Source organism: Suricata suricatta, chromosome 11 (genome assembly GCF_006229205.1).
Source record: "Suricata suricatta isolate VVHF042 chromosome 11, meerkat_22Aug2017_6uvM2_HiC, whole genome shotgun sequence".
In the NCBI taxonomy this organism is placed as follows: domain Eukaryota; kingdom Metazoa; phylum Chordata; class Mammalia; order Carnivora; family Herpestidae; genus Suricata; species Suricata suricatta.
In genome coordinates, this window is record NC_043710.1 from 9,479,926 (window position 1) to 9,496,596 (window position 16,671).

At 57.7% G+C, this 16,671-nt stretch overlaps 2 protein-coding genes across 4 annotated transcripts in view; one reads left to right on the plus strand and one right to left on the minus strand.

The window, feature by feature from the left end:
* LOC115306444 (cytochrome b ascorbate-dependent protein 3) overlaps positions 1–3,947 on the plus strand; it is a 9,760-nt gene extending 5,813 nt beyond the window's left edge. The window contains exons 7-8 of the mRNA XM_029956851.1: positions 788–961; positions 1,561–3,947. Of these exons, the coding sequence (XP_029812711.1) occupies positions 788–961; positions 1,561–1,584 (198 nt within the window). The 3' untranslated portion in view covers positions 1,585–3,947. The remainder of the gene's footprint in view (positions 1–787; positions 962–1,560) is intronic.
* Positions 3,948–4,245: 298 nt separating this feature from the next.
* TKFC (triokinase and FMN cyclase) lies at positions 4,246–16,654 on the minus strand. 3 transcript variants are annotated; one of them, XM_029956834.1, is made up of 19 exons: positions 16,588–16,654; positions 16,338–16,502; positions 15,108–15,215; positions 12,340–12,529; positions 10,869–10,979; positions 10,611–10,792; positions 9,812–9,890; positions 9,428–9,517; positions 8,652–8,686; positions 8,487–8,571; positions 8,306–8,395; positions 7,674–7,790; positions 7,243–7,362; positions 6,943–7,080; positions 5,929–6,035; positions 5,724–5,827; positions 5,546–5,579; positions 5,352–5,441; positions 4,246–4,985 (listed from the first exon to the last, which is right to left on the minus strand). In XM_029956834.1, exons 3-19 carry the CDS (start codon positions 15,108–15,110, stop codon positions 4,824–4,826), a joined length of 1,737 nt encoding a protein of 578 aa, XP_029812694.1. In that variant the 5' UTR covers positions 15,111–15,215; positions 16,338–16,502; positions 16,588–16,654; the 3' UTR covers positions 4,246–4,823. The 3 variants fall into 3 exon arrangements, with proteins under 3 accessions (XP_029812694.1, XP_029812695.1, XP_029812693.1); XM_029956835.1 differs by adding an exon at positions 15,464–15,612 and having other exon boundaries at positions 15,108–15,345; positions 16,338–16,644; XM_029956833.1 differs by having other exon boundaries at positions 16,338–16,644.
* Between the last annotated feature and the right edge of the window lie 17 nt (positions 16,655–16,671).

The window sequence follows — 16,671 nt, forward strand, 5'->3', positions numbered from 1 at the left end:
TTAAGCCCATCCATGTCTTCTTTGGATCTGTCATCCTCTCTCTGTCCATCGCGTCGGTCATTTCCGGCATTAATGAGAAGCTTTTCTTCAGTTTGTGAGTGGGATGGGGCCCCCCACTGTAATGGGGAGGGGAAGGCATAGCATCTTCCAAAGATACACTCTGTGATCACAGGGTCTATCCAAGGGTGGGGAGCCTTTGGGGTTGGCCTTGTAATTGATGAAGAAGGTCATGGAATGTTTAGGTTGAGATTGGTAAATTGGTCAGCAAACATTTATCTCCCATCACATTGACTTAGTGTCTACTGTGTGTCAGAAGCTATTCTAAGCACCTTAAATTTAATCCTCTAATCATTTTGTAACAGGGTTCCTGTTGTCAGTGCCACTTACAAATAAGGGAGCTGAGGCACAGAGAGGTTAAGTAACTTAGCTAAGGGCACACAGCCCAAAAGCAGCAGAGCTAGGGGTTAAGATTACAACCTGATGCCTACCCACTACCATCCCCTGTTGTTTTAAGGCAGGGGCTGGTGGGTAGTGAAAAGAAAGTAAGATATGAGGTCAGACTTGGGTTTAGGTCTGGGCTATGCCATTTACTAGTGACATGACTGTGGGCAGCCCATCTTCGTGAGTTTCAGCTTCCTCATAGATATCCGTTGTGGGGCAGGGACTGAGAAACTATGTTCACATTCTGGGTCACAGATGGTCGTTGGAAGCTTTTCTCCCCATCTGGGAAGGGTATTGGGTCTACCACTGGGCAAAAACAGGTGGGAAATCTCTCGCGGTCCCGCAGCGTTTTCTCCTCTTCAGGAACAACGACACGCAGCCATATACCAGTCTGCCCAGTGAAGCTGTCTTTGCCAACAGCACTGGGATGCTGGTGGTGGTCTTCGGGCTCCTGGTGCTCTATATCCTGCTGGTTTCATCTTGGAAACGCCCAGAGCCAGGGATCCTGAGCGAAGCACAGGTATGGGGTCCTGGTCTTCCATTCTAGGTGGGGGTAGGGCCAGGCCTAGAGAAGGGGCACCCAGTCGGGGCTTGGGCTTGGCCAGAAAGCCCACTCAGTGCAATGGTGGGAAACCAGGTGGGCTGACGGTGGGGTTAGGTTGGCCAGTGGGCGCAGCGGGCGGGGCACCGTGTCCAAGCAGCACATCCCAGCTGTGGTGGCAAATGGAACTGCTTGGGCTCAAGGGCTCCCAGGGCCTGTCCCTTAGGAGAGGACAGATGGTTACGCCATTCTCCAAATTCCTGTGGTTCCATGAGGGGAAAGTGTGGCCTTCTGTCCCCCAAGGAAGGGTTTGAACGTGACGAGAGGGCGTCGGAATTCCCATTCTTCCAGTTTTGGGGCTAGTGTTCGGGGCGGGAGCTGATGGGTTCGCTGTGTGGGCTGGGTGTCCCCCCCGAGGGATGTGGGGAGATGGGGTGTACATCCAGGTGAGGGACTTCGGGGCTTTCCTGTGAGATGTGGTGGCTTGGGCGGGGACCCTCTGTGGGTTGGGGGTCTGTCGCCATTCGGGGGCTGTTGTGTCCCGCCGTTAACACCGGTGCCTCTGCCTGTCGTTCCAGTCCCTGCTGCCTGACGGGGAGTGAGGAGGGAAGGGCACCCACGAGCAGGCCGCGGCGGCTCCCCTCAGCGGCTCTCCTCTGCCCGGGGCTCCTCTCTGGTTTCAGCAACAGACTCGCTTTGGGCTCTCGGCCCAAACCTCTTGCCTCCGTGTGGGGCCTGCTCACCCCACCAACCTGCTGCCCGCCCGCCGGCTCTGCCTGGTGGCTTCTGTACCCCTTCCTGGCATCGCCTTCTCGGGCCTTCCACGCACACCACCCCAGCTGCTCACGCTGTCCCTGCTGTCTTTGTGAAGTCAAGCCGATTTCCCCTGTAGGCCCCTAAGGCCCCGGTAGAAAGTCTCTCCAGCATACGTGAGCCAGGACGCGTGCCCCGTGTGTGACAAGCAAGGGAGTCAGGGGTGTTGGGCAGCTTCCTCTCCCCCCCCCCCCGCCCCTACCTGAAGGCGTGCATTTTATTTGGGCCACCCCGACCTTAGGGGCGGGTGGCCTCTGCTGCACCCTCCATCTGGCCCGCCCAGCTGGAGGCTGGAATGGAGACGATGGAAGGTGACGGAAGGAGAACTTCCACCGAGAAGCTGAGGAGCTGATTGCTCTTTGCTGTTCTGTTTTGTGTTGCCGCACTCCGTGTCCGCCTGCACTGTGACCCTGGCCTAGACCCTGGCCTTTCTGTGTGACTTATGTGCCTGTTAGTGTCAGGCAGCCCGAGGAACCCTGATGGCCTGCTCTCCCAAGAACCGTGTGTCCCCGGATGGCCCAGTAGGGAGGAGCCCCAGGGGCGCCTCTGACTTCCTTTCCTGCCCCCTCCCTGGATCAGGGCAGGCTCAGCCTCGCTCTCCTGGCTCAGCCCCTGCCCAGCTGATTTTCACTCTGCCCAGCTCCCTGCGCAGCAAGCCAGCGTTGTGGTGCCTTGTGCCCCTCAGAGCCCTGGGGTCACGGCCACTTCCCAAGGCACTCCCTGAGTGTCTCATTGGCCCCCTCAGTGGCTCCTTGCTTGGCCAAACCCAGTCTCATGTTATGCCAGAGGGCGAGCAGCTGGAGGGGGTATGTTGGGGGGACAGGACAGGGGAATCCTGATGGTGCTGTGGCTTTTCCTGCCCTCTCCTAATGAGCCCTGCAAGGGCCCAGCCCCATACGGCCATGCTCAGTGACCAGCAGCACTTAGTCCGGGCAGGTGGCGAGGAGGCGGACCCTCCACCCCAATCCCACGTGGCCCAATGTCAGCAGGACTGTGACTAGGCTTCCTGAGGGGACGGAGCCTTTGAAGCCCCTGGGATGGCTGCCAGGCACCTCGGTCATGTGCCCAGCGCCCCCTCTTTCTGTGTGGGTGGGCCCATGACTGGCTCATATGGCTTAGTTTCCGTTTACTGTGGTTTGAAGAATCAAAGCCTTCTCTACTATAATCACACTGTGGCGAAATGAGCTCTGAGAAACTTGTAAAAGCCTCAGGACAGTTCTGCCCGTGAGACTGGGGAGGAACACACCAAAGGCACCAAAGACCTCAGGACTTCCCTCCTGGAATGGTATATGACTCGTGGTATGTCCGGATGTCCTTAATAATGAAAAGCTTCTGAGTACTCAGTTATCTCACAAGGAAATGTTTCCTGTTTTATAACTGGAACTCAGAATAAGTGACTTGGTCACTGGTCGAGGTCCCTCAGCCAGGAAGTGGTAGAGTTGGGATCCACAGGCCAGGTGTTTATGCCAGTCTCCTTCCCGGCTGCTGGGTATGTACACCTGTGTAGACTGATAACCAAACCTAGCGATGAGGGACCTGAGGTACAGACCCACGGTGGACAGGGGACCCTGGATAGGGCAGCCCAGGGACTGAGGGAGCCTGTAGCCAACCTTGGGCAAAAGTGATGGAGGGGCCCCTTCCTCTGTGACCAGCTGCAGATCCCTCCGGGTGGTGGAGCAGATGACCCGGAAGGAGCTGGGTGCAGACACTAGTGAGAACAGGGTCTCAGTGAGGGAGCACCTGGGCTGGGGGGGGGTGCTTTACCTTGAGTTCACGTCTGTCCCTGTCCATATCTCTGTGAGATGGGTACTGTTCTGACTGTACAGATTCCAAGAGGCTAAGTAATGGGCCTGGGTTTATGTAGCTAGTTGGAAGCCAAATCGGGGTTTAGTTGTGGGTGAGTCCCCGCCAGTGCCTTTAACTGCGCCCCGGCACCGAGCTCAGGCCCAGCGTGCGCTGCACCATCTCTGCCATGCACCAGCCTCAGCAGCCCCTCCTGCCTGCCCCGGTGCCATCAGGGACTGCCTTAGGGACCTGGGGTTTGGCCTGGGGGCAGCTTCTGTCCTACCGCTGAGCTTAGGAATATGGTGATTTCAAAAAAAGTTATGTATAGATATATGTAAACATATAAAATATGGTGGTTTCTTCTGGTGTCCTGTTTGCCCAGTGGATTCCCGATACATTGGTGCTGAGAACAGCACACCGGCGACGTGTGGTGTGTGTGCGGGAGGGAGAACGGGAATAGGACCCCAGTGGAGCCAGCCCAGCCGCGGAGACCCTGCCCTCAGGTGTCAGGTGGTAGGGGATGGGTCATGATCATTCTTCCTTTTTTTTTTAATGTTTATTTTTGAGAAAAAAAGAATGCAAGCAGGGGAGGGGCAGAGAGACAAGGAGACACAGAATTTGAAGCAGGCTCTAGGCTCTGAGCTGTCAGCACAGAGCCCAGTGCAGGGTTTGAACTCGTGAACCATGAGATCATGACCTGAGTCAGGATGCTTACCCCACTGAGCCACCCAGGTGCCCTGGGTCATGATCATTTGAGCCTGGGGCTGAGGCCTTAGTGCCTGGGGTTTTGGTGGGGAAAAGCGCCCTCAGCAGAAGCAGGAGCTCTTGCTTCTGTGTGGTTTTTTAAAATTTGCTTGTTTTTCACATTGGCTCAGGGTCAGGTGGGAAGGCCTTTCACAGGGAGCCTTAAAACCAAATGAGCATGGCTGATTTAAGGCCATGTTGCCACCCAAGGAAAATGCCTATTGCCAAAGCCTCGAGGTGGCTGGGGGCAGAGCGAGGTGACCCCAGAATCCCACCCCCCTGAAGAGGAGGTGTACTGCTAAGGTGGCACATGACCCACTCGGGGCCTGCAGTCTCTGTAGGAATTCTGGAGGTTGGTAGAGGGCTCCCTGCTGAACCCAGGACAGGCCCTGGGGGCAACAGGGTGGGTGGGTGGGGGTTGACAGCTGGAAGACAGGAGGAACTGCCAGTGGCCACCTTCACACGCTGGTGAGAGGGGCGCGGAGGCCCAGGGAGGCGCTCACGTGCCCCGGCCCTGCAGGGCTTCCAGGATGGCTCGGAGAATGGCGGCCACGGCCACTGCCCCCGGGTCCGGCTGATCTAGCCTCGCAGAGCTGATGTAACTGGCCCTCCCTGCTCCGGCCTCCATAGTCTTGGTGGCCTCGGCTGCAGCCTCCGCACTCTGAGTGGGAACATGGAGCAGGCTCAACGATGAGCCACCAGGCCTCCTTCCTCCCACGGACCCTGCGCCCTCCTGCCCCAGCTCTGTCAGCACCTGGAGTACTGTCACCAGGGTGGAGAGGTCACCTCTCACCTACGTCTAGCAGGGCAAAAAACTGCCATCTACCACGGGCTTGCTACCTCCCAGACACCATGCCGGGCTGCACGTCTCTCTTTAGCCTCACAGCACCCCTGAGACACCAACTCCTCTCCATATTTAGAGGAGACTGGTACAGGAAAGACCTTAACTTGTTCAGGGTCCCGCAGAGATGGGAGCCTAGTGGCTCCAAGCCTGTCTCCCGGGGCGGCTGGGTCCAGCCTCACTCACCTGGACTGCTTTCGTCAAAACGTGGAACAGATTGGCCCCCGGGCTCTTCCAGGCTTGGAGCTCCTGTCCTGCTGCCCACAGGGAATCCAGCTGGACAAGGTGAGGGAGAGGGGACTGAGGACAGGCCCTGCCACTGAGGGGGGCCTTCAGGGCCTCTGTACTCAAAAGAGGGAAGGGCTGGGCTGAATACGCACCATAGTCCTGTCCCCTGGGGCAGCCTTCCCGTACCTGGATCAGAACAAGAATGAGTGGGACTCCCCGAAGGGAATTTCTTTAGGGGTGGGGACAGGGCCTGGCTGGGAGCGGTGACATCACCCACTGCCTCCAGCCCTCCCCCCAAACCCCCGTCTCGGGCCTGGGGCTCTGGCTCACTTCTGCATGGCCTCCAGGCCGGCCTCCATGGCAGCAGACCAGGCCGGCAGGTCTGTCTTGGCCTTGAGTGGCTGGGCCGCCGCAGTCAGGAACAGGCCATAGAGCTGGGAAGGACCACAGAGCTGAGCACACAGGGAGCGCCTGGGCCTCAGCCAGCCGGGGACACCTTTGTCAGCCTTTGGTCCCAGGGGCCGCCAGCACTCACCGCCCCAGAGGAGCCTCCCATCTTCTCCAGGAGCAGGAGGGACAGTTTGGAGAGTAGCTGGGCAGGGCTGGCAGGGGGTGGCCCCTCCTTCAGCCAGCCCTGGATGGCTGCGGACAGAGAAAAACGATGACGAAGTCAGAGGCGCTCCCGGCTGCTTGGGCCCCAACCAAGCACCCAGGCCTCATCAACCTGATCTCAGGAGAGTCCCAGAGCTCCCTTTCTATGTCCTCTGTGCGGTCTGCAGCCGGGCGGGAGGCGGGGACTGACGGGGACCTTGGCAGTCACCCGGGGGGTGAGGCATGCCCCAGGCGCCCTCCGCCTGACGTTCCCTGCCTTATTCCCCTGCTTCCTTTCTCCTCGGCCCGTTGCACTGCATCCTCCTCTCACATGGGTATTCCTCGCTGGCTGTCTGACCCCCCACCCCGAACCGAACGTAAGCCGGAAGTGCAAGGGGTTTTATCAGCTCTGCTCACTATTGTATTCAAAGCATCAGGAGCAGTGCCAGGCCCGGGGTGCGCCTAATTCTTGACGGAATCCAGCCGCACTGGCTGGACAATGAAGAGCCTTTCATTAGTCTGGATAAGCTGAGAAAAATAAGGACAACTGTAGGAGTTTCCCTCGAATCTGAAGTTGTTATTCAGAATGTATAAAAGATTACATTCTGGGGCGCCTGGCTGGCTCAGGAGAACGTGCGACTCATGCTCTTGGGGTTGTGAGTTCAAGTCCCACGGTGGGCCTAGAGCTTACGTATGTACATACACTTGTGAGCACATCATTTTATAAAAAGATGACATGTTACTTTGCGGTAACCTTTCTGCGTTCGGAGGGTTAGAAGAACCTTTTATGAGAACAGGTGGAAGGGAGGCAGGTTCTGTGAATGACCTCAGGGCAAAATAAAAGTGGGTCCTTCCATGTGTGCTTTTGAAATTGTTCTGGTTCGTGAAATGCCAGAATCTCAAGACGAATGGTCTACACCAGCACCTCTCTTGACCCTCGAGGGAGCCTGGCACCAACCTCTGGCCGCGCGGCTGTGGGTGGTGCCACAGTCCCCATCGCCGGCAGCTCGGTCCAGGGCATTCAGATGTTCCTCCAGGCCCAGGAGGGTGGCGCACACCCGCTCCAGGACGAGCACCGTCTGCCTCGAGGCGGAGCCTGGAGAGGGAGGCCAGTGGGCTAAAGGCACGCCTCGCCCCTCTGCAACTGAACTTGACTGGGGTGGGGGGGGCATGGGTTTGAGATCCTTTGTCTCTCCCACGCCCCGCAGGGCTCAGGCCGAATCCCCAGGCCGCCTTCCCTAACAGCACAGCTCGGTACCTCCTGCGGCAGTGGGGTCAGGGACCTCCAGAGGCTCGGCGGGGGCTGCCCGGCTCCGCTTCTGCCCAGTCACGGAGACCTTGGCCACATTGGGCCAGGCTGATGCGGTGGTCTCGGCATCTAAGGATGGCACGATGACTCTTATAGACACAGGTCAGCCGGTAGGGATCAAGCGGGACATGGACTCCCCACTTGTGCCTTGTTCCCTCCATCTCAACCAGCAAGTACTGAGCACCTGCTGTGTACAAGGGAAGGGTGGAGGGTGCCCAGGGAGGTTCCTCCAACTCCTCAAGTGAGAGCCGAAGGCAGGAGAAGCCACAGAGGGCCTCTCCACAGAGGTCATGGTCCCTGATGGGGTGTCTCCAAGTCCCCGTGGCTCCCTCTGGCCACAAGGAGGCCAGGCTTGGATGACCCCAGCTTGCAGGTCTCACCAATCAGTTTCAGGAGAGGCTCATCCACCAGCAGAAGGGTGAGAGAAATGCCAGGCATCTCCAGGGCAGACATGAAGGTGCCCACTAGGGCACGGGCGATCTTCACCCCACGGCTCTCTGCAATACCAGAGTGGAGGTGCATGAGGGAAGGCAACCAAGGCGGGCGCTTGTCCTCAGACGTCAGGGAAGGAAACAGAGAGAAACCGGGACTTTGGAGGCTGGGGTCCTGAGGTTAGTAGGGAGAGGGCCAGATGCCCTCAGGGATGCCCCCAATTAGCACATTCCCTGGAGGTGCCCCCTCTGTAGGGAAGATAGGTAATTACACATGTCTCCTTCACAGTTCTCAGGAGGGGCTGGGCCCTGTGCTAAGTGTTTTCCGTTCACTTAATCTCATGTGATTCTCACAACAACCCTGTAAGGCAGGAACTACTGCTGCCCCCCCCTGACAGACAAGGAGACAAGCTCAAGGCATCCAGCAACCAGCTGGCAGAGCGATGGCCTGACTTGGGCTCATCTGCCTGTACAGCCCCTGCTCTGGGCCATCTCAAGGCCCCATTTTGGCTGCTTTTCTTATTTCCGGCTTCAGAGGGCTGCAGGGAAAGGAGCTCCAGGGGCTGGGGTGCGGGGCTCACCCAGAGAGCGGACAGCTGCATCGGCTACGATGCCCAGTTCCAGGAATGACAAGCCCCCCAGGTTGTTGACCATCAGCACCACCGAGGAGCCTGCGGGCAGACACGACACCCAAGTGAGGCTCTCCAGGCCCCCTGCCCAGAACGGGAGGAAAGGCTGGGAGGCAGTGAGACAGCCCCTCACCCGACCGCACAGGCACGTGGGACATGTTGGAGACGTTCGTCATGTGGTCGAGCATGAGTGTCACGATCTCGTCAGCGGAGGCCATCTGTCGGAAGGTAGAGCCAGGAGTGAGCTGCATCGGGAGGCCTGGGTCTGACACCAGCCTGGGCCTCGGAGTCCTCTCACCTTTATCCGGCGCACGCCAGCTTCCCCGTGGATCCCTGTGGACAGACTCGGTCACCATGGACCCACGCAGGGCCTGCGGATTTGCTCCTCACGTTCTGCTCAAGGATTTACTAAGTGCTCAACAGGAGGCTAGGCGCCGTGTACGGGAGAAGTGTCGAGGGCAATGGACAGAATAATGAAAACTACACAGTCTCTGCTCTCTGGGAGCTTATGGCTGGGCAGTGGAGACAGCTAGAACCCTATCTAGGTAGCTTCTAACTAGTTACGTAGCTTTAACTAGAGGCAATCACAGCGAGGCCACCTGAGGCCTCTGCCTATCACTTTGGAAGCATGGGGGGAGGCAGGGAGCTGGGTGGCCTCTGACCCCCTCTGCTGATTTTTGGCAGAGGTGGAGGGGGCCCCAGAAATCGTGTGAACAAAGACAGGCGGCGGGGGGGGGGTGGCGCACCGAGTCCCCGGCCAGAGCCCTGGGCGTGGACGGTACAGCAGGTAAAGAGACCAGGTGGGCCGGGCTGGAAGGGCCTCAAGTGCCCCCTTAAAAGTATTTAAGACCAGGGCACCTGGCTGGCTCTGTCGGAAGAGCATGCCAGTCTTGATCTTGGGGCTGTTGAGTTCAAGCCCCACGTTGGGTGTAGAGATTACTTAAATAAACTTAAAAACCAAAACAACTAACACCACGTTGGCCCCTGCTCCGGCGAGCAGAGAAGACAGCTCCTGGAAGAGAAGACGTGGGCAAGGCCCAGGCACAGCCAGGACAGCGGACGTCCCAAACTCACCCAGGCCCAGCTCCACCTCGTCAGGTGAGAGCTCGAAGGTGGGTCTGGAGCCAGGGACGCTGCAGGAGGACAAGCTCACTCCCAGGGTTCCTGCAGGAGATGGGCAGGAGGAGGGTGGGTGTCAGGCCAGGCGGCTGCGACATGTGGGGAGCCCTGCCCACGGTAGCCTCTTCGCTGACACAGGCCACCAGACCCTTCACCTCAGTGAAACCCAGCTTGGGGACCCAAGCTACAGGTCCCTGGGAGCTCTCCCAGGAGACAGTCCCTCAGCTGCTGCGGAAGAACCTGGAAGGCCCTCCTATGCAGCTGCAGGGAACCTGCTCCACCCCAAGGTCAGCCTCAACCTCCCACTGGCCCCTCCCAAATCGCTGGACCAGCACTCACCCATGGCCTTGGCAACCACGCTCACCCGATTTGTGATTTCCTCCAGCCCCACACCTGCCTCAGCCAGGGCACCGGCCACCTGCACCGGCACAGAATGAGGGGAAGGAGTCACCGTGCCACTTGGGCGCAGATGACTCGCTGGGGCTGAGCTTTTAGTTGGGAAGAGGGCATCTCAGTGTGGCCCCATCAACCCGGGCCCCTACATTTAGGGCACAAGAGTGCACCCTCTGCGTTCACAGTGCGCTTGCCAGGAATCTTCAAGAACCCCAACCTGTTGGAGCCAGAAGAGACTTTGCAAGCAGAGAAATGGGCCCAAAGGGAGGTGACTGGTCCAGTGTCACACAGCTAGTTAGTGGACGCCTGGCCAAGGAGCCCTGGTTGACTCTCAGAAGCCTAGGGGGGTGAACAACCTGGTCAGATAAACATTTTCAAAATCTCTGGGCCAGTGCAGGGAATATACTGGAAGGGTAGGGAGGAAGCTGGTGGGGAGCAGTACCCCCCGCCCCCGGGCATGAGCACATGGGCATGGAACCAAGGCTGGGACAGGAAGGGCAGTGCTCTCAGGGGCACGTGCGTTGTAGGGGCATTTGGGAGTCAGGTCACTAAGCGCAGCTGGCTGGGTGTGGGGAAGCTAGAGGGACGGGTCCGGGAGAATGCTTCTATCCTGCACTCAGGCAGCTGAAGGGGCTTCAGGGAGCACTGGGGAAGGAGCGGCTTCTTGGGAGGTGGGCTGCCTGCAAGAGAAGGCTGGGGGCGCAGGGTACTGGGCAGCCAGTGTCCCGGTGTGGGGGGGTCTCACCTTGTGTATGAGCACTGTGCCGCAGAGTCCCCGCCTGCCCGCCTTCTTCGGGGCAGTGAAAGCACTGTCATCCCCGACGACCACCATCTCCACAGGGATGCCCTCGGCCTGGGCCTGCTCCCGGGCCAGGCCAAAGTTGAGCCGGTCTCCCGTGTAGTTCTTCACGATAAGGAGGGTCCCCACTGCAGGGGCAGCCAGCAGCGCCCCCTCAGTGCCTGGCCCCTTCCCATGGCAGCCCCTCCCGCACGCCAGGCTTACCCGTGTCCGCCTGGGCCACTGCCCTGATGGCTGCCAGGATGCTGCCTACCGCTGGGGAGGTGAACACAGCTCCTGCGATGACCCCCGTCAGCATCCCCTTCCCTATGAAGCCTGAGGACAGAGCGGGTGCTTGCTGGGGACCTGTGCCTGCAGTCCCTGGGGTTTCCCACGCTCCTGGGCCTCAGGGTTTGGGGAGCCCTACTGTGTGCTTGGTGCTGAGAGTATGTGGCTCACCCTCCACAGACCCTTCCTCAGGGGCAGTCTCCTAGGAGAGGCTTTCCCTGACCTCCCAACTGAGGCAAGTCACCACCCCATCCCTTACTCAAGTCCTTGAGAAGGCTGAGGGTGGGACCACCCCATCCCTGGTGACCCCCTGTTCTTTACCCTGCTCTCCTCTCTCTGCCACATCATATATGTGCTCTGGAATGCTCTCTTTAAAAAAAAAAAGTTTGTCTTGGGGCACATGGTGGCTCAGTTGGTTAATTGGCTGACTTCAGCTCAGGTCATGATCTCACAGTTTGTGGGTTCGAGCCCCACATCGGGCTCTGGGCGGACACCTCAGAGCCTGAAGCCTGCTTCTGATTCTGTGTCTCCCTCTCTATCTTCTCCTCCTCCACTCATGCTCTGTGTGTGTCTCTCTCTCTCTCTCAATAATAAATGAACATTAATCTTTTAAAATAAAAATAAATAAGAAATAAAAAAGTTTATTGGGGAGGGGGAGAGAGAGAGAACCAGCAGGAGAGCAGCAAGAAAGGGGGGCAGAGGATCCAAAGCAGGCTTGTAGTGACATCACACAGCCCAACATGTGATATTGCGGCCAAAGTTGGATGCTTAACCGACTGAGCCAGCCAGGTGCCCCTGGAATGCTCTCTTTCACTATGTGTTTCCTGGGTTACTGTCTCCCCAAAGGAGAACAGAAGCTCTGTGAGGGCAGGAACCTTATCTTTCTGATTCACTGCTGCATCCCTAGCCCAAAGCAGGCAACAACAGGTGCTCATTAAGGGTGCTCAGTGGATGGATGACTTTGCCGAGGGAGACAGGAGGGCCTGGGCGCTGCCCCCGGGAGTTCCCAGTGGACATTCACATGTCTGGCCCTGAACAGGAAACAGTCTAGGGCTGTCCATGTCACACGTGAAAATGCAGAGTGGGAATTCAGAAAAAGGATACTGTGCTAGGCTGGAAAAATCAGGAAGGCTTCATGGAGAAGGGGAACGGTCATGTGGGCCTGGAGGGCCAGGATTCACAGAATCACTGACCCACAGAGCAGGAAGGGCCTGAGACATCATTTTGTCCAACCCTGTACTTCAGAGACTTAGAGTCTGAGGCCCAGAGAAAGGATATGACTAGCCCCCGATCACAGCCTGTGGGCCAGGGAGAACAGGAACAAGGACCCGCCCTGGGCTTTGTCCTGACCCCCCTAGGAGCACCGAGGATCCCCCAGGAGACCGCCTCCTCCGTCCAGATGACTCACCGGCATGGGCAGGCTCGTGGCCAGAGCCCCCACCTGACAGCAGTGCCACCCGGCCCTTGAGGCTGTCCAGGTCAGAACGGAGGGCCACACGGTGGCCCTGCAGGAGCTGCAGGTGGGGGTTGCAGGCCACCAGGCCAGCGAGGGCATCGTCGGCACAGCCTGCCACCGTGTTCACCAGCTTCTTGGATGTCTGTGGGAGAAGAGCAGGGTGGAGGCTCCCGGTGTGGACCCGCAGCTACGGCTAAGACTCCGTAACCAGAAGGAGTCCCGAGACACAGTTGTTCCTTGACTTGGGGGTGCCTTTCCTAGGTGGCTGTTTCTGGGAGTTCTCTTAACTTGGGATTATTTATTCGGGGCAAAATTTACGAAGTGCTTTGGACTATGGCTTAAATGTACCTGGGAAAATGGTTTTGGTACAAATAAAAAAGGGGAATTAGAATCCTGAGTATTAAAAAAATGGAGTAACGTTAGGGCCCAACAGTCTTCTCCTGTCGAAGGAGGAGAAGCCCTCGGCCTAGGAGAAGGCACCAGACAGGCCCCGCACCCACTTGCCGTGCCAGCTTGGCCTCTGGTGCAGGATGAACATTTCCTGAGCCGCCTGGTGTGCCCGGGGCTAGGCACTGCGTGTCCAGAGTTAACAGAACGCCGAGCCTGCCCTGGATGGAAACCCAAGGAGGTCGTTTCCACCAGCTGCGGGTAGCGTGCCCGCTCCGTGTCCTCAGTGCATCTCGAGACTTTTGTGAGGACAGGCAGGAGTGAGGGAGGTAAAGGGCGTCAGAGGCCTAGGGGGTAGGGGAAAAAGGATGAGGATATTCCGGGTGGGGGGAGTGTACACATCACGGTCTGCAGGTGTGAAAGCGTACGGTGGCGGGGCCAGGAAGCAAGTTAGAATGACCCGAGCAACCAGTGATGGGCAGGAAGCGGTGGCCTTCCTCCCAAGCAGAGGTGGAACCTGGCCATGGGACACCTCAGCCAATCAGAGACTTAACAAACTAGCATATATACCTGTTGTAGGGGAAGGACTGACTAAAAGGCAGCTACTCCCCTTTTCTACCTTGCTAGCTGAACAAGGTTTGCAGACGGAGGTACGGGTTCTGCCTTTGTCCCAGAGAGACTGGGGCCCAACAGGGACCCAGAGGGCAGGCTCCCAGCGCTGCCTGGTGGCCCGGGGTGGCTGTGAGCCAGGTCCTGTAGAGGTTGCTCTCTCCCGAGGCTCCTTCCCCAAACCTACAGGCACTCGGTTCCTTTGTGCAACCTCTGGCAGGGGCCAAGGCCGAGCCACCTGCTCTGGGATTAGGAAGGCGGCCCAGGTCAGCAGGAAGCCAGCAGAATAATGAGCTCTGTTCCCAGGTAGTGACCGAGAGCAAGGTGTGGGTCTAATGCTTTTGGGCATGTTTTTTATGGTTTTTTGTTTTTTCTTTCTTTTTTAGAGAGAGAGAGAGAGAGAGAGAGAGAGAGAGAGAGAGAGACAGTGCGAGTAGGGGAGGGACAGAGAGAGAGGGAGAGACAGAATCTGAAGAAAGGCTCCAGGCTCTGAGTGAGCTATAAGCACAGAGCCTGATGCGGGGCTCAAACCCACAAACCATGAGATCACGACCTGAGCTGAAGTCGGATGCTCAACTTACTGAGCCACCCAGGTGCCCCGAGTATGTTTTATTTAATATTCTCAGCAACACGATGGAGGGAAGATTAGCCTGGAAGAAGAAACCGAGGCACAGTTCGGTGACTTTGCCCGGGGTCACACAGCCAATAAGTGTCCAGGGCTGCTTGGCCCAAGGATGGTTCCCTTTTAGCCTTTTCATGCTGCTTTCCCAAGGGGCTGAAGGGAGGCAGAGAGTGAGAAGTCTTGTCCTAGTAAGGGAATGGGCTTGTGGCTCTCAGAGCCCTCCGGGGACCAGAATACGCAAAGAAATTGTGAGTTGTTTTAACTTCAAGCCCAGTCTCCAGAGCCACCGCCCTCCAAGAATGTGTCCCCCTGCCATTCCTGACAGTCAGTCCTGCCTGGGATTTGCAAGCACTTTGGAACCAGAGCCAGAGGGGCGGCTCGGGGACCAAAGCCAACCATGGCTCCCAGAGGCCCTGAGAGGACAGAAAAGTAAAAGAGGTTGATTAGGCCGATGGAGACCCCCGTCCCCCCTTCGCCCCGGATTCTGGCCTGATCACCCCCTCATGGCCACTTGGAAGCGGGCCTTAATCAGCCTAGTGTTGCAGACTAGGAAAAAAAAAACCCCAAAATCTCAGAGAGATCAGTCTCTTACAAGAAAGTTGGTGACAGGCTGGAATTTGAACCCAGGTCCATCCCGGGCCTGCTTTGGTTCAGATCTAGTTCCAGAGTGGGCCTGGAGTGACACCTAGGGGCAGGCTGAGCCTCCCGCAGTGTAGATCCCACCTCTGGGACCGGCCCACACTTGCCCCAGGATCAGGAAGAGGTACCGGATCCTTCATGGCTCTTTCTGTGCCTGCTGCAGTGTCTATTACAGAATAGGCACCTGGTAACGTTCTAATCTAAATGTATGACAAAGACCAGGGGCCAATGGGCCTTGGAGGGACTCAGAGGCTGTGGTCCCAGGCCTGGCTGGGACCCGTTGGGGAATGGAGGGAAGCAGAGATCTGGCCCCAAGAGGAGAGGGAGGATGACTCTCTCACAACCTGAGGCAGCAGCATCTCTTTGTCAGGATGTAAGGAAGCCCAGCACGCCTGGGGCTGGCACCCCCCACCGCTCCAAGGCGACACGATCCTTCCTTTGCCCTGGCCCCCATGGGACTCACCATGATGGGGAGGCTCTGAAGCAGGCGGGGTTCACACCTTCGCGAGCAATGACCGGTGATCCTGTGGGTGTTACGTGGGTCTAAGCACAGCGAAGGCGGTAGGAGCACCTGCAGGAGTGGGTAACAGTAGGAGCTGCTGGAGGCACTGGCAGCCGACTGGCACAATCACGCATCCAGTGCCCTGGTAATGAGGGAGCTGCCCCAGACTTTGATCCAAGTCCAAACTCTAGTACGTGGGCTGTGGATGGAGAAGAGCATGGGGCTGACCAAGGGTCACGCCTGCACCTGGCTGCCAGAAGACAGACTGATCCATGCTGGGCACAGGGCTGCTCTTATTGCCCAGGAACGACACCCACCTCATCACCAAGGGGTGTTTACCCACGGAGTAACTTCAACTCTTATACCGGCATCACATGCAGCGAATTCATTTACAAAGCTGTTCACACACTTGGTCTTGGCACCACCCCAGGAAGGAAGCAGTTGAGTTGGTGACCCCATTTTAGTTCTGGGAAACAGACTCAGAGAGCTCTAATGACTTGTCCAAGGTTATAGTGCTAAGAGCCAGGACCCAAACTCTTGTCTAGTTTTTCTGCAAAGCCTATGTTCTTTCTACTGGTTATTCAGTGCTTCCTACGTCCAGCAGAGTCCTTGGTGTGGGAAACTGCACAGGTAAACTACAATGCCATTTTAGCTTCGGTAAGTGTAGCCTTGTTCAGAGTCTTGTGCTCAACATGTGCATGCAATAGAAAGAATCCACACCTAGGGTCCCCACCTAGCTCTGCTTCTGACTTCCTGGGGAGAGCTTAGGTAAACCAATTCCCCTGAGCCTCAGCTTCCTCATCTGTAAAATGGGGTTTGCCTTCTCTGGGGCATTGTGCAGGTGCTCCAAGCCACATGGTTCTCCTCCTCCTCCTCCTCCTCCTTTCAAAGCCTCTCTGAGGTGCAGTGGCCTGGAAATGGTGGGGCTGACTGCTTTCCTGGGCCATTCAAGGGTCTCACCCCAGGAAATTCTGGTTTTGTGTTGGAGGTCAGAATTTATACAGCCAACAGGGGCACTAATAATGAGGGCAAGTGGCCTACTGGGCCCTTCCGAGTCTGAGAAATAAAACACAGTTTAAAAGAGGAAGGCGAGGCTTCCGAGGTAAGGAGTGATCAATCATTCTAGGGTCAGGTGAGGGTACCGGCTGACTCTGGAGGGACTGGGGGTGCTAAGGAGAGAGAGGTCCGGACCTTGGTTTCAGTCTGGGAGGTGCACAAATCGCCGTCACCTTTCTGCTCCTCTTAGACCTCTGCAGCACTTCCGGTTCCAAAAGGGAGATCAGCCCGAGAATTCTCCGAGCAATGGAAGAGGGAGAAGACGGGGGTCTTCGGTTGGGCGAAAGACGCGGACGGGGGCTGAGGGCAGAGGGTCAGTTCCGAGGACTGATGGAAGGGCCCCCACCCCCACACGCCCTCACGGCCGCACGCCCGCATTAGCCACCTCCGTAACCGCAGCGGCTTCCAAAGGACCCGCGACAGCGCGCCCTCATCCGGGTCCTCCGGGCTCTGGTGGTAAGCCGCGGGG